The sequence below is a fragment of the Hyperoodon ampullatus genome (assembly GCF_949752795.1).
Source record: "Hyperoodon ampullatus genome assembly, chromosome: 4".
NCBI lineage: Eukaryota > Metazoa > Chordata > Mammalia > Artiodactyla > Ziphiidae > Hyperoodon > Hyperoodon ampullatus.
Window position 1 is genome coordinate 36,267,156 of NC_136917.1, and position 16,832 is coordinate 36,283,987.

At 53.1% G+C, this 16,832-nt stretch overlaps 1 protein-coding gene across 1 annotated transcript; it reads left to right on the forward strand.

Annotated features, from left to right (window-relative positions):
* Positions 1-2,008: 2,008 nt before the first annotated feature.
* On the forward strand, positions 2,009-10,043 carry TMEM161A (transmembrane protein 161A; the record flags this gene model as incomplete). Its single annotated transcript, XM_079701504.1, has 12 exons — positions 2,009-2,098; positions 3,593-3,696; positions 4,123-4,203; positions 4,599-4,696; positions 4,809-4,965; positions 5,813-5,964; positions 8,100-8,160; positions 8,257-8,400; positions 8,504-8,617; positions 8,759-8,933; positions 9,052-9,148; positions 9,527-10,043. 12 exons carry the CDS (start codon positions 2,009-2,011, stop codon positions 9,778-9,780), a joined length of 1,527 nt encoding a protein of 508 aa, XP_079557630.1. The 3' UTR covers positions 9,781-10,043.
* Positions 10,044-16,832: the final 6,789 nt, after the last annotated feature.

Genomic DNA, 16,832 nt, shown 5'->3' on the forward strand with positions numbered 1-16,832 from the left:
TCCCGTTGCGGAGCACAGGCTCCGGACACGCAGGCTCAGCGGCCATGGGCCATGGGCCCAGCCGCTCCGCGGCATGGGGGATCTTCCCGGACCGGGGCACGAACCCGTTTCCCCTGCATCGGCAGGCGGACTCTCAACCACTGCGCTACCAGGGAAGCCCCCACCAAACATTCTTGAAGCCCCCACCAAACATTCTTGATCAGGGGAGTTCCACGCTCAGAAATCCCCAGCGGGAGACAGTGATTGGATGAATAAGTGTATTCCACTCAAACGTGCGAAATACGTGCAGGTGAGGAGACTGAGTCTCAGAGACACCGGTCACCCTGGGGTCCCAGAGACCCCAGTCGGAGCTCGTTGAGCAACTTTGAACTACAACTTCCGGCATGCAATGCGAGAGACTCCTTGTCCTCCTGATTTGCTCCCCGGCTCCAAGCCTGACGATTGGTTGGGTGGGCTGCTTGTCAGATCAAAGTCGGGTTTTGATTGGTCGGGTTCCGAGCTGTCCTCCGAGCTCCAGGCCCATGGGTCCCAGCACAGCGCTCCTGCAGGCAACATGGTAAGCCGGCAACTCTTAGCATGGGGGGCCCTGAGGGGCTAGGGGTTCCGCCGAGGGGGGTCCAGGGAGACACCGAGGAGACCGGGATCCCTTTGTGGGCACTGAGGTCTCTGAGGGATTTGGGATCGCGCTGAGGGCCGTGTTTCCCTGTCTGAGGTCAGGGTCTCACTGCGGGACCTATGAGGGGGTCGGGGGTTGTACAAGGGAACTGGAAGGCCTTGAATGTTCTGGGCTTCTGACAAGTCCCTCGGGGGCCCTCTAGGGGCCTGGGGTCCTGCTGAGGGTGTCGTCCCGTGGAGGGTACTGGGGATCTGAACACCTTCGGAGCCCCGTGAGGGAGATCTGGGGTCCCCCGGGGCCCACTCTGGGGATGGTGTCCTGCGGGAGCGTGGGGGCCACGCCGACAGGGTCCATCGGGGCTCCCTACGGGTGTGGGGTGTGCCGAAGGACCAGGGAGAATCCTGAGAGGAGGGGGCCATGCGGAGGGGATCTGGGTGGGCTCGGGGGGGGGGGGAGGGCCCCAGAGTCGGAGACAGCACAGTTGGAACCCTCAGGTCTCACGTGGTTCTGGGTCCAACCCATTGAGTTTATTCTTCAAGCTTAGCCTGGCCCCTGTGGGTCAGGCTGGTGCTGGACGAGGGCGGAGACACCCCAGCCCCTAGGACTGGACAGAGGGAGAGACAGGATGGAGGGGCCAGGAAGGCGGCCTGACCTTGCTTGGAGTGGGGGGGTGACCCCGAGGAGGGGCGCTGGAGGTGGGTCTGAAGTAAGAGCATTGATGGAAGGAACTGATGAAAGTGGATGTCGTTCCAGGGTGCGGGACGTTGTGGGAGGTGAGGGGAAGGGCTCTCAGAAAGACGGAGGATTCTGGGATCACAGATCCAGGGAAGAGCTTTGAGCAGGGGAGGGACATGGGCTGATGGGATGCTTCAGAGATCTTTGGAGATCTGCATAGCGTGGACCCTAAGACTGGAGGCTGCTGGGGGCGGGCGATGAGAAACATCCCTGGACGGACCTCGGGAGCCTTAGGTGGAGGGATGCATGTCTTCCCCCCTTCCCTTCTCTTCCTTCTTCATCCTTCCTCCCTCTTCTTCTCCCTTCCTCTCTCTCCCTCTCCTTCCTTTCTAACGTCCTTCCTCTCCAAGTGCTGGGATCGCAGTTTGAACCATGGGTCTCCTCCCTGGGAGGTGTCCGAGGGTAATGGGGTCAGCGATGGAGAGCCCGGGGGTCTGGGAGGGTCTCTGAGACCCGAATGGTTGGGCGCAGAGGACGCCGGGGGAGAGAGCCGGGTTGGTCCTGAGCTGGGTCCGCCTGGCCTTGTGGGCTGAGGAGCGGAGTTGGACGTTTACCATGAGACTGGGAAGGGCCTGGGCCGCCTGGAGGAGCCGAAAGCCGTGTCCACGGGAGTGATGGGTGGGTGCTGGGGCCTCCAGGGAAGGGCCTGGAGGAGGCATGGTCTGCGAACTCGGCAGAGAGGTTCTGCCAGGGGATGATGGGTCACTGTCTGGAGAGCCAGGGAGACTGGGGAGCAGCTGCTGGGAGGTGCTGGGTTTCCAAGGAGGAGTGGAGGAGGGGTCCTGGGAGGAAGGGCGGGGCCGCTTCGAGGGGCCCAACTGTGCTCTGGGTCATTAATGCCTGCTAGCCAGTCTGCACTTGGGTGGGGGGCGGGTGAGCAGTGAGACCAGAAAGATGACGCCCCACCTCATTACTGAAAAAACGTTCCTGGTCTCAGTTTACAAGTCACAGCATAAAGAAAATATCCTATTAGTCTTTTATTTATTTATTTATAATAATTTTTTTTTTTTCCGATACGCGGGCCTCTCACTGTTGTGGCCTCTCCCGTTGCGGAGCACAGGCTCTGGACGCGCAGGCTCAGCGGCCATGGCTCACGGGCCCAGCCGCTCCGCGGCATGTGGGATCTTCCCGGACCGGGGCACGAACCCGTGTCCCCTGCATCGGCAGGCGGACTCTTAACCACTGTGCCACCAGGGAAGCCCAGTCTTTTATTTTAATGATGGATTTCTCAGCAGTCATTCTGAATTACAGTGCTAGGCCCGATAGCCATCACATTAGAGCTTTCCCTATTAAAGTTAGCTTATTTTTGCCTGATTAAAGGATAATTTTAACAATTAGTTTTAATATTAATGTAATCTTTATTTCATTTTAGTTGTTAATACCATAATACTAGCAGACAACCCTTCTGAGCACTTAATTTTACATAATTACTGAAAGCAAATTGGTATTAACTGCATTCAAGCAGGAAAACCCAGCTTCAGACTGATTACCAAAAACATTTTTTCTAAAACGTTTTAAAATAAGTATATGAAAATGTGTTATGAATTGTTGTTTAAAAGTTTGTTAGTAGAACTTGGTAAGAAAATTCCTAATTAAAAAAAGTCATCCCACTCAAACGTGTAAGTCTTTATCCTGAAAGAGGTAGTGGGCCAGAAATAGACCGCTTTCCTCCTTGGTTGATTACAAAGGGAGGGAGAGGGAGAGAGGGTGACTTCAGTTATCAGGGATAATTTAAGATGGGAAAGACTTGGGGGACAGAGCCACCTGGGTGAACGTTGAAACTACAAGCTCACCTGAGACACAGTTACAAAAACTGCGTCCGTGGGACCGTGGGAGAAGAGCGCTTCCACTGGGTGTGCCCGGCTCGTTGTAGGTCCAGAAGGTGGTCGTGAGAGTACACAAAACAAAATAGGAAGCACCCCATTTCCAGATGAGGAAAACTGAGGCTTGGGGAGATTTAAATCCTTAGCACAAGGAGGAAAGCGAGCCCCAGTGTCTGCTCCAGCACGTGCTCTCCGTCGCTCCATACCCCAGCCAGGTGGTGGGGAGGGACGTGCGTTTTGCTGGGGCTCCCAGGGTTGGGTCTGAGCCCACCCCAGGACCTTTCCCCAAGAAGCAGCTTGAGCCAGGGTGGCCCTGCCTCTGCCACCTGGCCCCAGAGTCTCTATAAATAGCCGGGCTTCCGAGGCGTGAGCTTGTGATCCTCTGGCTGGCACTGCCCTTCTTGTTTCCTCCCCCCAGGCTGTCCTTGGAGTGCAGCTGGTGGTGACGTTGCTCACTGCCACCCTCATGCATAGGCTTGCACCACACTGCTCCTTCGCGCGCTGGCTGCTCTGCAATGGCAGGTGAGCCACACCCCCTCCCCGGGCGGTGGGCGGAGCCCCTAAGGCCCCGCCCTCCCCGGTTTTTCTCCTAGCCCCGCCTCAAGCCCTGCAAGGCGAGGTTTTTTTGTTTTGTTTTAAAAAAAGAAAACAACCAACTTTGTTGAGATGTAATTGACGTACAATAATCTGAAAATATTTGAAGTACACCGTTGGATCAATTTTGACAGATTGTACACATCGCTGAGACCATCTCCGCACTCAGAAGAGCAGCTGCTTCCCCCACTCCTGCTCTCCTTCATCCCTACGCTAGCTGTAGATCTGTTTCCCGAAACTCTTTTTGTCCCGGTTTGGGTTTCGGACCCTTTCTGAGAATCTGGTGGAAATTGTGAACTCTCTAGGGCAATTCACATGGCAGTTCCTTTCCTGACTGCCTGTCTCTGCCCTCAGTCTCTTCCGATACAAGCACCCTTCCGAGGAAGAGCTTCGGGCCCTGGCCGGGAAGCAGAGGCCCAGAGGCAGGAAGGAGCGGTGAGTGAACCCCCAGCCTTAGGTAAGTGGCTCCCTTCCAGGGGAGGCCATGAGGGCACAGGGCCTTCCCTGCCCACTTCCAGGCACTGCTCTGGGCACAGGAGAATTGGGGACACCCCAGGCTGAGGAGATGGTCACTGTCATTCACTGGTTGCCTCCAGTTGGCGTCTAATGCTTATTGGAAGTTTGCTCTGGGCCAGCCCTATGGGTGGGTGGTAGCCACACCCTGGCATTCAGAGGACACCCAGGCTGGGGGAGAAGGTACCTCCTAGGCCTCCTGTGCCCTGAGGGTGAAATGGTAGAGCCTCTCAGGCTGGGGTGGGGTGGACCGCCATGGCTGCCTGGGGAAGGGAGGATGGAGGATGCTGTTCTGACACATTTCCCCCCTCCTCCAGGTGGGCCAATGGCTATAGTGAGGAGAAGCCGTTATCCGTGCCCCGAGACACCCCTTTCCAGCTGGAGACCTGTCCCCTCACAGCCGTTGATGCCCTCGGTAACAGCTGAGTCCCCAACTCCCCTGGCCCTTGGCTCACACCCTGGTGGGGTTGGTGGGGGGAGCATCCTGGGCGGGCTAAGCTGGGGACTCAATTGCATCCTCCCCACAGTCCTGCGCTTCTTCCTGGAGTACCAGTGGTTTGTGGACTTTGCGGTGTACTCGGGTGGCGTGTACCTCTTCACAGAGGCCTACTACTATGTGCTGGGCCCGGCCAAGGAGACCAACATCGCTGTATTCTGGTGCCTGCTCACCATTGCCTTCTCTATGTATCCTTCCTCTTAGCTCCCCAGGTGGGGAAGGTGGAGGCATGTGGAAGCTGGACCCCAGGCTCCTTGTCGCCCCAGAAATTCAGTGGTGTAAAGCAGTCACTATTTTATGTTTTCCTGGGCCAGGGCTCAGCTGGGTTGCCTCATATCTGCTCGAAGTGGGCTTGCCTTTCAGCGGTCTAGCGCAAGCTTCCTCACCACAGTGGCCAGGAAGGAAAAGGGGGCACTGCAGGCCTCCTGAGGCTTTGCCTGAAGTCGGTCCACCCAACCCCTGTCCATTCTCTGGGTCAAAGCAACTCAGCAGTCCAGAACAGATGCAGGGGCTGGCAAAGAGATGTCCCTTCTGTAATTTTTTTAGGAAGCTGCATAGAGAGCAGAGAGACAAAACTGTGACTTTGAGGACCCAAGTCGTAGACAATGTCCTTGTGGAATGGGCTTGCAAAGAAGGGCAGATTGGAGATAGAGACTGGTATCTACACTCTAGACTCTCAGAGGAGCAGGAAACTCAGGAGCTGTGAATTCAGCCAGGAAGCTGAGTGGGTCAGGGAGACTTGACCTCCTGACAGACAGACAGAGACAGAGTTGGCCATTTCTAACTGACCACAGGCAGTGTGATGAGGCCAAGCTGGAGGCCTGGCTCAGGACTGCCCACTCGCTGGTGACACAGGCCTGAGCAGCAGTGAGCCTTGTGTCCTGGGCTTGCCCGGCAGCTCACTCCTCTGCTCCCCAGGACTCCAAGCCTGAAGTTCCACGTTTGTGCTCTGGAGTCGGGGGGGTCACTGGTTGGAGGGGTGGATGGGGGAGGGGTCACTACAGGCACTGGAGGCCTCCTTAGCCCTGCCCCCAGCAAGGTGTTCCTGACCGTGACCCAGCTGTACTTCAGTGCAGAGGAGGGGGGCGAGCGCTCAGTTTGCCTAACCTTCGCCTTCCTCTTCCTCCTTCTGGCCATGCTGGTGCAGGTGGTGCCGGAGGAGACCCTTGAGCTGGGCCTGGAGCCAGGTATGTGCAGTCTGGGGGCTGGGGTTTTTGCTGCAGTCTGGGGCCTGGGGTTTAAGCCTCTGGGTTATTGCTGTCAGTGTTTTCTTTATGTATTTTGAGGCTAATTGACAGGGTGTTTACAAGTTTAAAATTGCTACGTCTTCCTGGCAAATCAACCATTTTTTTCATGATGTATGGACCCATTTTGATTCTAATAATACTTCCATCTTAGTCTAGTGTGTCTGGTATTAATATAGCCTTTCCAGCTTTCTTCCTTCCTTTCTTCCTCCCTCCCTCCCTCCCTTCCTTCTTTCCTTCTTCCTTCTTTTCTTTTTTTTTTTTTTTTTTGCGGTACGCGGGCCTCTCACTGTTGTGGCCTCTCCCGTTGCGGAGCACAGGCTCCGGACACGCAGGCCTAGCGGCCACGGCTCACAGGCCCAGCCACTCCGCGGCATGTGGGATCTTCCCGGATCGGGGCACGAACTCGTGTCCCCTGCCTCGGCAAGCGGACTCTCAACCACTGCGACACCAGGGAAGCCCCCTTCTTTTCTTTTTAAGTTGATATATACTTGACATATTATATTAGTTTCAGGTGTACAACATAATGATTCAATATTTGTGTATACTGCAAAATGAGCACCACAATAAGTCTAGTTAACATCCATCACCACACAGTTACAATTTTTTCTTCTTGTGATGAGAACTTTTAAGATCTACTTGCTTAGCAACTTTCAAATATACAATACTACCTTTCTTTTGATTAGTATCTGTTATATCTTTTTGACATCCCTTTACTTTCAACCTTCCAGTGACCTCATGTTGAGGTAGTCTACTTTAAAAAAAATAATAATAGATATATAGATATAGATATTTTCTTTATTTATTTTCTTTATTTTTTAATTTGGCCGTGCTGCATGGCTTGCGGGATCTTGGTTCCATGACCAGGGATTGAACCTGCACCCTCAGCAGTGAAAGCTCAGAGTCCTAACCACTGGACTGCCAGGGAATTCCCTATCTGGATATTTTCCATCAAGTCTGATAGTCTGTATCATTTAACTTCAAAGTTTAATCCACTTACATTTATTGTGATTTCTGACATATTTGGCCTTGTCTCTACCATCTTACATTTTCACTTTCTATTTGTTCTTTTTCTTTTGTGCTCTTGACAGTGGCTGCCAGCTTAATTGTCCTTCCTTTTAGGTGATCTGTCATAACTTCTGACTGCTTTGTGAGCTCTTTGTTTTTGGTATTCTGCAGTTTTGCCACAGTGTGTCTAGGTATGGATTTCTTTGTATTTATCTGGTTTTATATACTTTGTATGTATCATCCATTCTGCAGACTTCTCAGTCAATAATTCCCTTCCAATATCTCTTCTCCTTCATTCTCTCTCTTCTCTCCCTTTGGGGTTCAGACTTGACTTATATTGAACTTCCTATTCTGTCCTCCTTATCTCTTAATCTTCCATCACATTTCCCACCTTTCTGTCTTTCTGAGTCAGAATCTGAGTGATTTCTTCAGATCCAATTCATTAGTTCCTCCTTTGGCTCCTTCTAAGATGCTGTTTAACAACTTATCACTTCAATAATTATATTTTCCTCTTGGAAGAGCTTAACTGATACCTTTGTAAATCCACCTGGTCCTCTGAGGTAGTCTCATGTCACCTGTTCTGCGATTCCAACTTTTATTTTCCTCAGGCATTTCACACAGAAGCCTTGGGGTCTAAACTTGTCCTTTGTTTTTTTTCTCCTGACCCACCTTTATGGTAATTTGTTGTCTTGTGTGTTTGGTGATTTTGGTTGTGAACTCACATTATTTGCTTTTACTCCGTGGAAAATGTGGGGGCCTGAACTGAGAATTCTTTCCAGGACTTTGATTTCCTCCTGTGGAGCCCTTCATGACCCTCCAGCCTCGGGGAAGCTCAGACTCAGTGCCCTCCACCCCCATGTCCCTCAGTCCAGTCAAGGGTGTCTGTCTAGCACATTCTCCTGAGCTTCACATAACTGGAGAACAAAATTGTCCTCATGCTTGTCACAGGGCCTGGCTGCCAATAGTGTGTTCCTACCTGGGGAACAAAAGGATGTCTGGGAGGGGGGCAGAGTAGGCTCTGAGGCCCCAGGGGTCTATTTTAGACACCACCCTCTCTTTGTCTTCCCCAGGCCTGGCCAGTATGACCCAGAACTTGGAGCCACTTCTGAAGACACAGGGCTGGGACTGGGCGTGAGTCCTGGGAAGGGAGGGGGAGCAGCGGCATGCTGCGACCTGCAGGCAGGGTGCTGACCTGCCGCGGGGCCCTGACCCTTCTCTTTTTCCCAGTCTTCCTTTGGTCAAGCTGGCCATCCGCGTGGGGCTGGCGGCAGTGGGCTCCATGCTGGGTGCCTTCCTCACCTTCCCAGGCCTGCGGCTGGCCCAGACCCACCATGATGCACTGACCATGTCGGAAGACCGGCCCATGCTGCAGTTACGTGGGGGACCGGGTGGATGGAGCGTTAGGGTGCCTAGGGGAGGGGCAGGTGGGGATGGTGGGTGCCCAAGCCTACCCGCTCTGCGCCCTTGCCCCCAGGTTCCTTCTGCACACCAGCTTCCTGTCCCCCCTGTTTGTCCTGTGGCTCTGGACCAAGCCCATGGCGCGGGACTTCCTGCACCAGGCTCCCTTTGGGAGCACGTCCTTTTCTCTGTGCGTATGGAAGTGGGAGGCAGAGCAGCTGGGGCCCCCTCTGGCTACTCCAGACTCTGAGGCTAAGGGAGGAGTGGGTCCTGGGAGAGGATCCTGGGGCAGAGGGCAGCCTCACGAGCCCCCTCGCCCCTCTCGGCGCAGGCTGTCCGACTCGGCCTTCGACTCGCTGCGTCTCTGGATGCTGGTGGCACTGTGCCTGCTGCGGTTGGCGGTGACCCGGCCCCACCTGCAGGCCTACCTGTGTCTGGCCAAAGCTCGAGTGGAGCAGCTGCGGCGGGAGGCCGGCCGCATCGAGGCCCGAGAGATCCAACGGCGGGTACCGGCGCGGGCGTGGAGGGAACCTGGGCCTCAGGGAGGGGTTCCCTGTCCCTCAGGCGTGGGGTTACCCGGAGCCCGAAGGTCCCCTGCTGCAGCCACTGCTACCTGTCCACCAGGTGGTGCGTGTGTACTGCTACGTGACAGTTGTGAGCCTGCAGTACCTGACTCCGCTCATCCTCACACTCAACTGCACGCTGCTGCTCAAGACTTTGGGTGAGAACCCGCCTGGGCGACGGCGGGGGCGGGGCCTGGAGTTGGAGCGGGGCGGGGCTGAGCCTGGAGCGAGGGGCTGGAGTTGTAGTTGGGTGGGGGAGGGGAGGGGAGGGCCGGAGATTGAGCGAGGCGGGGGCGGGGCCTGGCTATAGAGGGGGCGGGGCGGAGGCTGGAGGGCCCTGAGATGGGGCGAGGTCAGAGGCGGAGCCTGGGGTGGGGCCCGAAGATGTGGTGCGGGCAGAGCCTGGGGTAGCCGAGGTGGTGGAAGGAGGCAGAGCCTGGGGCGGGGCGGGTGAGTGTCAGCATGGGTGGGGGTCCTGGAGGCCAACTCCGCCTGCGCCTCCGCCCATCCCTCCCTCCACCCTGTTTCTCTCGCAGGCGGCTACTCCTGGGGCCTGGGCCCCGTCCCCCCGCTGTCCCCCACCCTGTCCTCAGCCCGCGATGGCCCGGTCGGCCCCGAGGAGGACGAGGCCCAGCAGACCGTGGCCCTGATCGCCGGGGTCCTGGGCAGCCTGCTCACGCCACTCTTCCTCCGCGGTGTCCTCGCCTTCCTCATCTGGTGGATCGCCACCTGCCAACTGCTCTCCAGCCTCTTCGGCCTGTACTTCCACCAGCATCTGGCGGGCTCCTAGCCCGCCTGCAGACACTCCTGCAGCCCCAAGGTCTGGTCCTTGGCCAGCGGGGGGCGGGCCACCCACTCAGTGTCCCCAGGTGCAATGTGGTCCTGGGAGTCCCAGATGCGTCCGCTGTGCCAGTCCCCTTCACTGCATGCCTGAGCCGTGGTCACGCCTTGGACCCTGAGCTTCTGCCTAGAAACTGATTCCCCAGGCCCAGCGGCAGAGGGTCCCACGGCCAGCCATTGTTCCCAGATTGCACGTGCCCAGTTTGACTGCAGTGGGGGTGGGCGTGGGGGTGGGAGGGGGCACTCTTCTGAACAAATAAAGGAGCAAGCCGATTTTTTTAAAATTAATTTAATTTATTTATTTTTGGCTGCTTTGGTTCTCTGTTACTGCGCACAGGCTTTCTCTAGTTGTGGCGAGCGGGTGCTACTCTTGGTTGTGGTGTGTGGGCTTCTCATTGTGGTGGCTTCTCGTTGCAGAGCATGGGCTCTAGGCACGTGGGCTCAGTAGTTGTGGCTCGCGGGCTCTAGAGTGCAGGCTCAGTAGTTGTGTCACACGGACTTAATTGCTCTGCGGCATGTGGGATCCTCCGGGACCAGGGCTCGAACCGGTGTCCCCTGCATTGGCAGGTGGATTCTTAATCACTGCACCACCAGGGAAGCCCAAGCAAGCCGCTTTTTACAAAAAGGATCCAGGCGGTTTGGGAGGCGGCTTTCTGCATGCTGTCAGGTTAAGTGGTGCAGGCTGGGTGGGGAGTCCGGGGCTTCAGGGCTGAAAGAAGAGAATGATGGAGGGAGAGCATAGCAAAGGCCTGGGAGGAAGAAACGAAGAGAGAATGAAAGGGGGGGAGAAGAAATGGACCAAGGGTGAGAAGTGAGAGAAATGGGGGGAGAGGGAGGTGGGTGAGCCCATGGTACTGGGCAGGGGGCCATGGGGGATACCGCCCTCTTCCACAAGTACAGGGGGACTGCTTTCTTATCAAGGTGACACACAGCAAATGGGCACATTGTTGAGGCCATGGTGACCCAGGAGAAGGAGGACGAGGGTCCATCACCGACTGGCGTTTTCCTGTAGCTGTGGCCATGCGGTGGGAAACCCGTGTGCGTGCACGTGTGTATTCTAATGTACGTGTTGTTAAAATCCAACTGAGTACATTTTAAAGATCTTATTGGCTTTATATAACAATTCATGAATCGGGCTGCATCCAATCCAGCAGATAGAAAGGAGTTCTGAGGAGCTGTATAAAAGACTTTTGTAAGGCAGAAGGGAGTGGGAACAAGGAAGTTATATTAGCGAAAAGTGGACTTGTGGCAAGGTCCCTTTCCTTTAGGGGATGGCAGCTGTCTATCAGGTAGATCACCTCACTCGTGCTGATCAGGCGATTTCTGATTGACTGGTTTCAGAGTCCATTTCTGGACGAGCTGAAACTGTAATTAAGTCTCGGTTTGGTGACATAAGCCTTAGCATAAGTGACTCCATTTTGAGCCCGTCTTGTTTTTTTCAAAATGTAATCTTTTAGCATATGTAAAATGTACATTAAGAATAAAAAAGACAAGGTGGGACTAACCTGGTGGTCCAGTGGTAAAGAATACGCCTACCAATGCAGGGGACGTGGGTTCAATCCCTGGTCGGGGAACTAAGATCCCGCATGCTGTGGGGCAACTAAGCCTGCACGCCACAACTACTGAGCTCACACGCCTCAACTAGAGAGCCGGCGTGCTGCAAACAACAGAGCCCACGTGCCCTGGAGCCTGCAGGCCACAACTAGAGAGAAGCCCACGCACCGCAACGAAGAGCCCGTGTGCTGCAACGTAAGATCCTGCATGCCTCAACAAGATACAGCGTGCTGCAACTAAGACCCGACGCAGCCAAATAAATTAATTAATAAATAAATATTTTTTTAAAAAAGACTAAAGAAGACAAAGCAAAGCCATTTCCCTCACCAGGATGGAAGCCAAGGGCCTAAGTGATGGTGTGGGACCCAGCATAGCTGCCCAGCCAATGCGGCGAGCGTGACCCACCTCGGGGCCTTGCGCTTTGCTCCGGGCTCCCTCGCCTGTGTGTGTCACCTGAGGGGAGAAGCGCCCTCACCAACCTCTCCTCCCAAGCCCAGCTGCCCCACTGATTTGCTACATATCTTGTACAAGAACCACTAAGAGGGGGCATGATTTCACTTAGGGAAGTGAGGTTATAACCAGACACCCGAAGAAAATGCTGACATGTGGGGCGGGGGAGCCGGGAATGCTGTTGTCCTGGCCCCTAGACGGGTGTTTGACTTTTGAAACTCTGGGCTTCTGTTGCGTGGATAAAAATGAAAAGTGTGTTAAACACAAGGCTTAAGGCGAACTAAATGCATCCTCTTGTGTTGATCCTTCTCAAAACGCTAGTAAAAGTATAGAGGCTACAGAACATTCCGAAGGTGGGAATTAAGAGAGGAGCCACAATTGACTGCCTGGCCCATGGATGCCAAACCCAAAGCCCAGCCAGATTTACCTGTAGAACCTTCCATAGGCAGTGAGTGCACCAGGTCCCACTGGGCTGGGCTGAAGATGGCAGTGGAATATGGAGGCCTCTGGTGTGGAAGCTGTTTGGGAAGTTCTCAGGTACCTGTGTCCCTCCCACAGTACCACTGGGCAGCCAGAAGGAGGGAAGCCAGGCTTGGTAGGGGGTGTGGTGGCAAATGGGGTTAAGTGACTACACATAAAGCTAAATGGAGAGAGCCACCATCTCTTACCCTGTGTGCAGATTACAGAATCTTCCAGGCATGAGACTGAAGACTCCTGGGGAATCCAAATGGCCAAAGAAGAAAGAGCTAAAGACACTGGCACATGGAGTTCTCATCAGCCGCCAGTTGAGCTGTGCCCCCCCCAGTGTACCCCCCCCCACCCCCATACAGTCAGTCTTCCAATCTGCTGGTTTCAGTCCCCATTCTTTGTCATGAGCAGATGTCCAGGGGTGTTCAGGGATCTGAGGAAGTGTCCAGTTACAGACTCAAAGAGCAAAAAAAGCAAACTGGGGAAATTGACTCTCCAGGGAGAAGAAAACTTACAAAACAAACAGTCCAGAATGTTCTCAGGAAGAAGAGATTGTATTCATGAAACAAGAAGAGAACACTACAAAAAGGAATAGTTAAGGAACCTTTTTTGTTTGTTTTTGAGCTCTTGGAAGATGAAGTTGTGGAAATCTTGCAGAAGGAACAAAAGGATAAAATATACCGAAAACAACAGGGGACAAAAAGGAAACGGAAGGATTGACTCAGAATAACCTTCCAGACAGTGAGAGTTCTGGGAGGAGAAATCCAAGCAAATAGATGACGACACTGGCTGGAACAGGGGAATTCCCTGGGACCAAAAGATGTCAGGTGCCTGAGGCTGGGTGACAAAAGCCCCATCCCAAGGCACATCTCTGGGAAGTTCCAGAATGAGGACCAACTCCCAACAAGGACACAACAAGTGACACCTAGTGGCTCAGGAATCAAAGATGATGGAGTGTTGTCTCCTAGCTCTATCTGCCCAGCATCCCAGGAATCACCAGGGACTTCCTGACAGCTGAAGCCTGGCTGGGCCCTGAGCCCACAGGGCACAGCCCCCCAGCAGTGGCAGCTCAGGCCACCTGGCCCTTCGCTTGCTCAGCCTGGGCTGTGGGTACTCTCCACTCTCGGAGCTCAGCACCATGTGGTTTAGGGACACATAGGAAGGTGGAAACACCATAAAGAAAAGCAAGAGTGTTCCTTAAAAAACTAAAAATAGTTATCATATGATCCAGCAATCCCACACCTGGGCATATATCTGGAAAAGATGAAAACTAATTCAAAGATACATGCATGGGGACTTCCCTGGCAGCCCAGTGGATAAGACTCCACTCTTCCAAGGCAGGGGGCACGGGTTTGATCCCTGGTCGGGGAACTAGGATCCCACATGCTGCACACTGTGGCCAAAACAAAGAAACAAAACACCAAAAAGATAACATGCACCCCAATGTTTATAACAGCACTATTTACAATAGCCAAGACATGGAAGCAACCTAAATGTCCATGGATAGATGAATGGATAAAGAAGATGTGGAACATACATGCAATGGAATATTACTCAGCCATAAAAAAGAATGAAATAATGCCATTTGCAGCAACATGGATGGACCTAGAGATTATCATACTAAGTGAAGTCAGTCAGACAATGACATATATATCATTTATATGTGGAATCTAAAAAAATGATACAAATGAACTTATGGTGCCTGCATTGCACGGCCTCTCTGGGGAGCCCTTTGGCAGCACCTAGAAGAAGTGACCTCATGGCCAGTGGATTCCTTAGGGATACATCCCAGGGAGATTCTTGCACATGGGTGAATCGTGCAAGCGTGGCAGGTACTAAATTATTTCTGACGGTAGAAAGCTGACCTAGGAACAAGTAAATAAACTGGGGAAAACTACATAGTTGGTAAGAACATGAAAAATTGAGTTCCTTTTAGGAGGAAAGACTTCCCAGATGGACTCAGGGGAGAAACAAACAAAAAAGCAGGTAGCGTTAAATCATGAGATGCCATTTTTTAACTTGTCAGATTATGGAAGATCAAAAAGGCTAGTGTTTATGGGCTGAACTGTGTCCTCCCCCAAATTCTTATGTTGAAGTCCTAATGCCCAGGCCCTCAGAATGTGACTGTATTTGGAGATAGGGTCTTTAAGGGGTGATTAAGTTAAAATGAGATTGTTAGGGTGGACCCCGATCCAATAGGACTGGTGTCCTTAAAGAGGAAAAAAAATTTTTTTTTACAGGAGGAAATTTGGACACGAACCCATGTTACCTGAAAACTGGGTTCACCTCTTGGTGGGTGTCGAGCCAACAGACATAACCAAGCCAAAGATGGGGAGAAGGAGGATTTACTATGACTTTCAGCAAGTAAGGGGAACACCGGGGACCTTTCCCAAAGCAGTGTCTCCCTGAACAGTGAAATTGGGGAAGTCTTAAGCTCAGGGTACATGCATATTCATGAAGGGGCTTGAGCAGAGGAGACTTCAGCATAGAATTGGGGCAAAAGTCCACAGAGTCCAAGCTTTAGTTGACTGAAGTCAAGAGGGTCCACATCATCATTCCACCCTCCACCTGGTTAGGGGCCTTAGTTCCTGCAGAACTCAAAGATACATTATCATAGGGAAAAGAATCTGAAAAACAATATATGTGTGTGTGTGTGTGTGTGTGTGTATACATATCACTGTGCTGTACACCTGAAACTTACATAATATTGTAAAGCAAACTTTGATTAAAACTTTTTTAAAAAAAGATATCATGTCTATCCCTTGAGGAGGAACTAGGACTCTGCTGAATCACTGCACTACTGTTTGACTGCCTTTTCTCTGTTCCTGAATTCCTTTGTTCCCTTCAGATCATTGATTACTGAGACCTGTTCAAGGGCAAGCATTGCTGCCAGGCTTAGCTCACAAAATGGCTTAGGCCAAAATGGCTTCTCTTATGTCAAGAGAGCCATTCCTGGTTCTCTTTCTCTGGGGACCCCCTAACTTATCTGCTTACACAGGCACAGAGGAAAGACAAGGTGAAGACACACGGAGAAGACAGCCAGCTAGAACTCAAGGACAGACCTGGAACACATCCTTCCCTCGTGACCCTCAGAAGGAACCAAACCTGCCAACACTTTGATTTTCGACCTCTGGTTTCCAACACTGACAAAATTAACATCTGTTGTTTTAAGCCACCCAACCCATGGTACTTTGGTACACTGGCCATAGGAAACTCAGACACGGAGGGCATGTGGTGTAAATGGATAACATCTCTTTGCAGGAGTAGCTGATACTTCTGTCCATCTTTGGATAGATTACCCCAAAAGATGACCCTGTCTCTAGGTCTCAGGGCCCTCGGCCTGAGAGGTGGCCTCAGGAAGCCCCTATGAGGGTCGGAGCTTGAGACAGGGAGGGAAGGAGCCCTGCAGGGGTTGCCAGCGAGCAGGCGACTTTGGGCAATCTGGGCTGGGTCCTGCTGGGGACCTCAGAGGGGCAAACATAGCACACAGCCTGAGAGTGGTCTCACCCAGGTGGTGAGGGGCTGCACTACATACCCTCCAGCTGTCCACAGTCATTGGCTCCTGGACTGTGTTCCTGAGGGGAACCCCAGGCTGGGTCCAAGTGGCTTACAGCAAAAAAACAGTTGGTGCGAATCATGAATTCCAGGCTTGGCATCGGCATCAACTGTACTGTTAATACATCCCTGATCTTTATCCAGCAATTTCATTCCTAGAAACTTATGCCACAGGCACACTAGCTTATGAACCCAAAGAGGTACCTACAAGGAGGTTTGTTTCAGAAAGTGCCAGGAAACTCAACTCTGTCTTAAATAAAGAGGATAAAATGACTCGTGTTGCTGGAAGTTGAGGCAGTTCAGCTTCAGGTAAAGCTGAATCCAGCATCCCAGACAAGGTCACCAAGAATCCAATTTCTCTGCTCATCTCTGCTCTACTTCACCCTGGGGTTGGTTCCTACCTTGCAGTCACAAGACAGTGCCAACGACCACCCAGGGTTGGGGTTTCTTCTCCCGGGGCCAGTGGAAGAGGAAGGGTGCGTCTCAAAGCTCTCCCTCGAAGAGGTTAGCAAACATCTTTACTGTCACAGGCCCAGATGAGATCGTGTCCACCTCTATACATTAGAGGATGCCACAGTGGTGGAGGAGAGTGGGGAGAGGTTGACCTCACCCCTCAGGTTCAGGAGGTGGTGTGAGAAATGGGACCGACCAGAAATTGGGGTGGACGTGGCGGGGGGGTGAGCTCAGGAGCCCCAAGGAGCCACTACCACGTTTTCGTGGCAACAGCTCACTAACAACCTAGCTACCCATCAATAAGGGATGGGTGGATCTCATCACAGACCATCCCCCAGAGGAACACTAGACTGCTGCTAAACAATGAGGCCTGTACACAACAGGGACCGACGTGGTAGAAATACAACTGGATGGGGCTTCCCTGGTGGCACAGTGGTTGAGAATCTGCCTGCTAATGCAGGGGACATGGGTTCGAGCCCTGGTCTGGGAAGATCCCACATGCCGCGGAGCAACTAAGCCTGT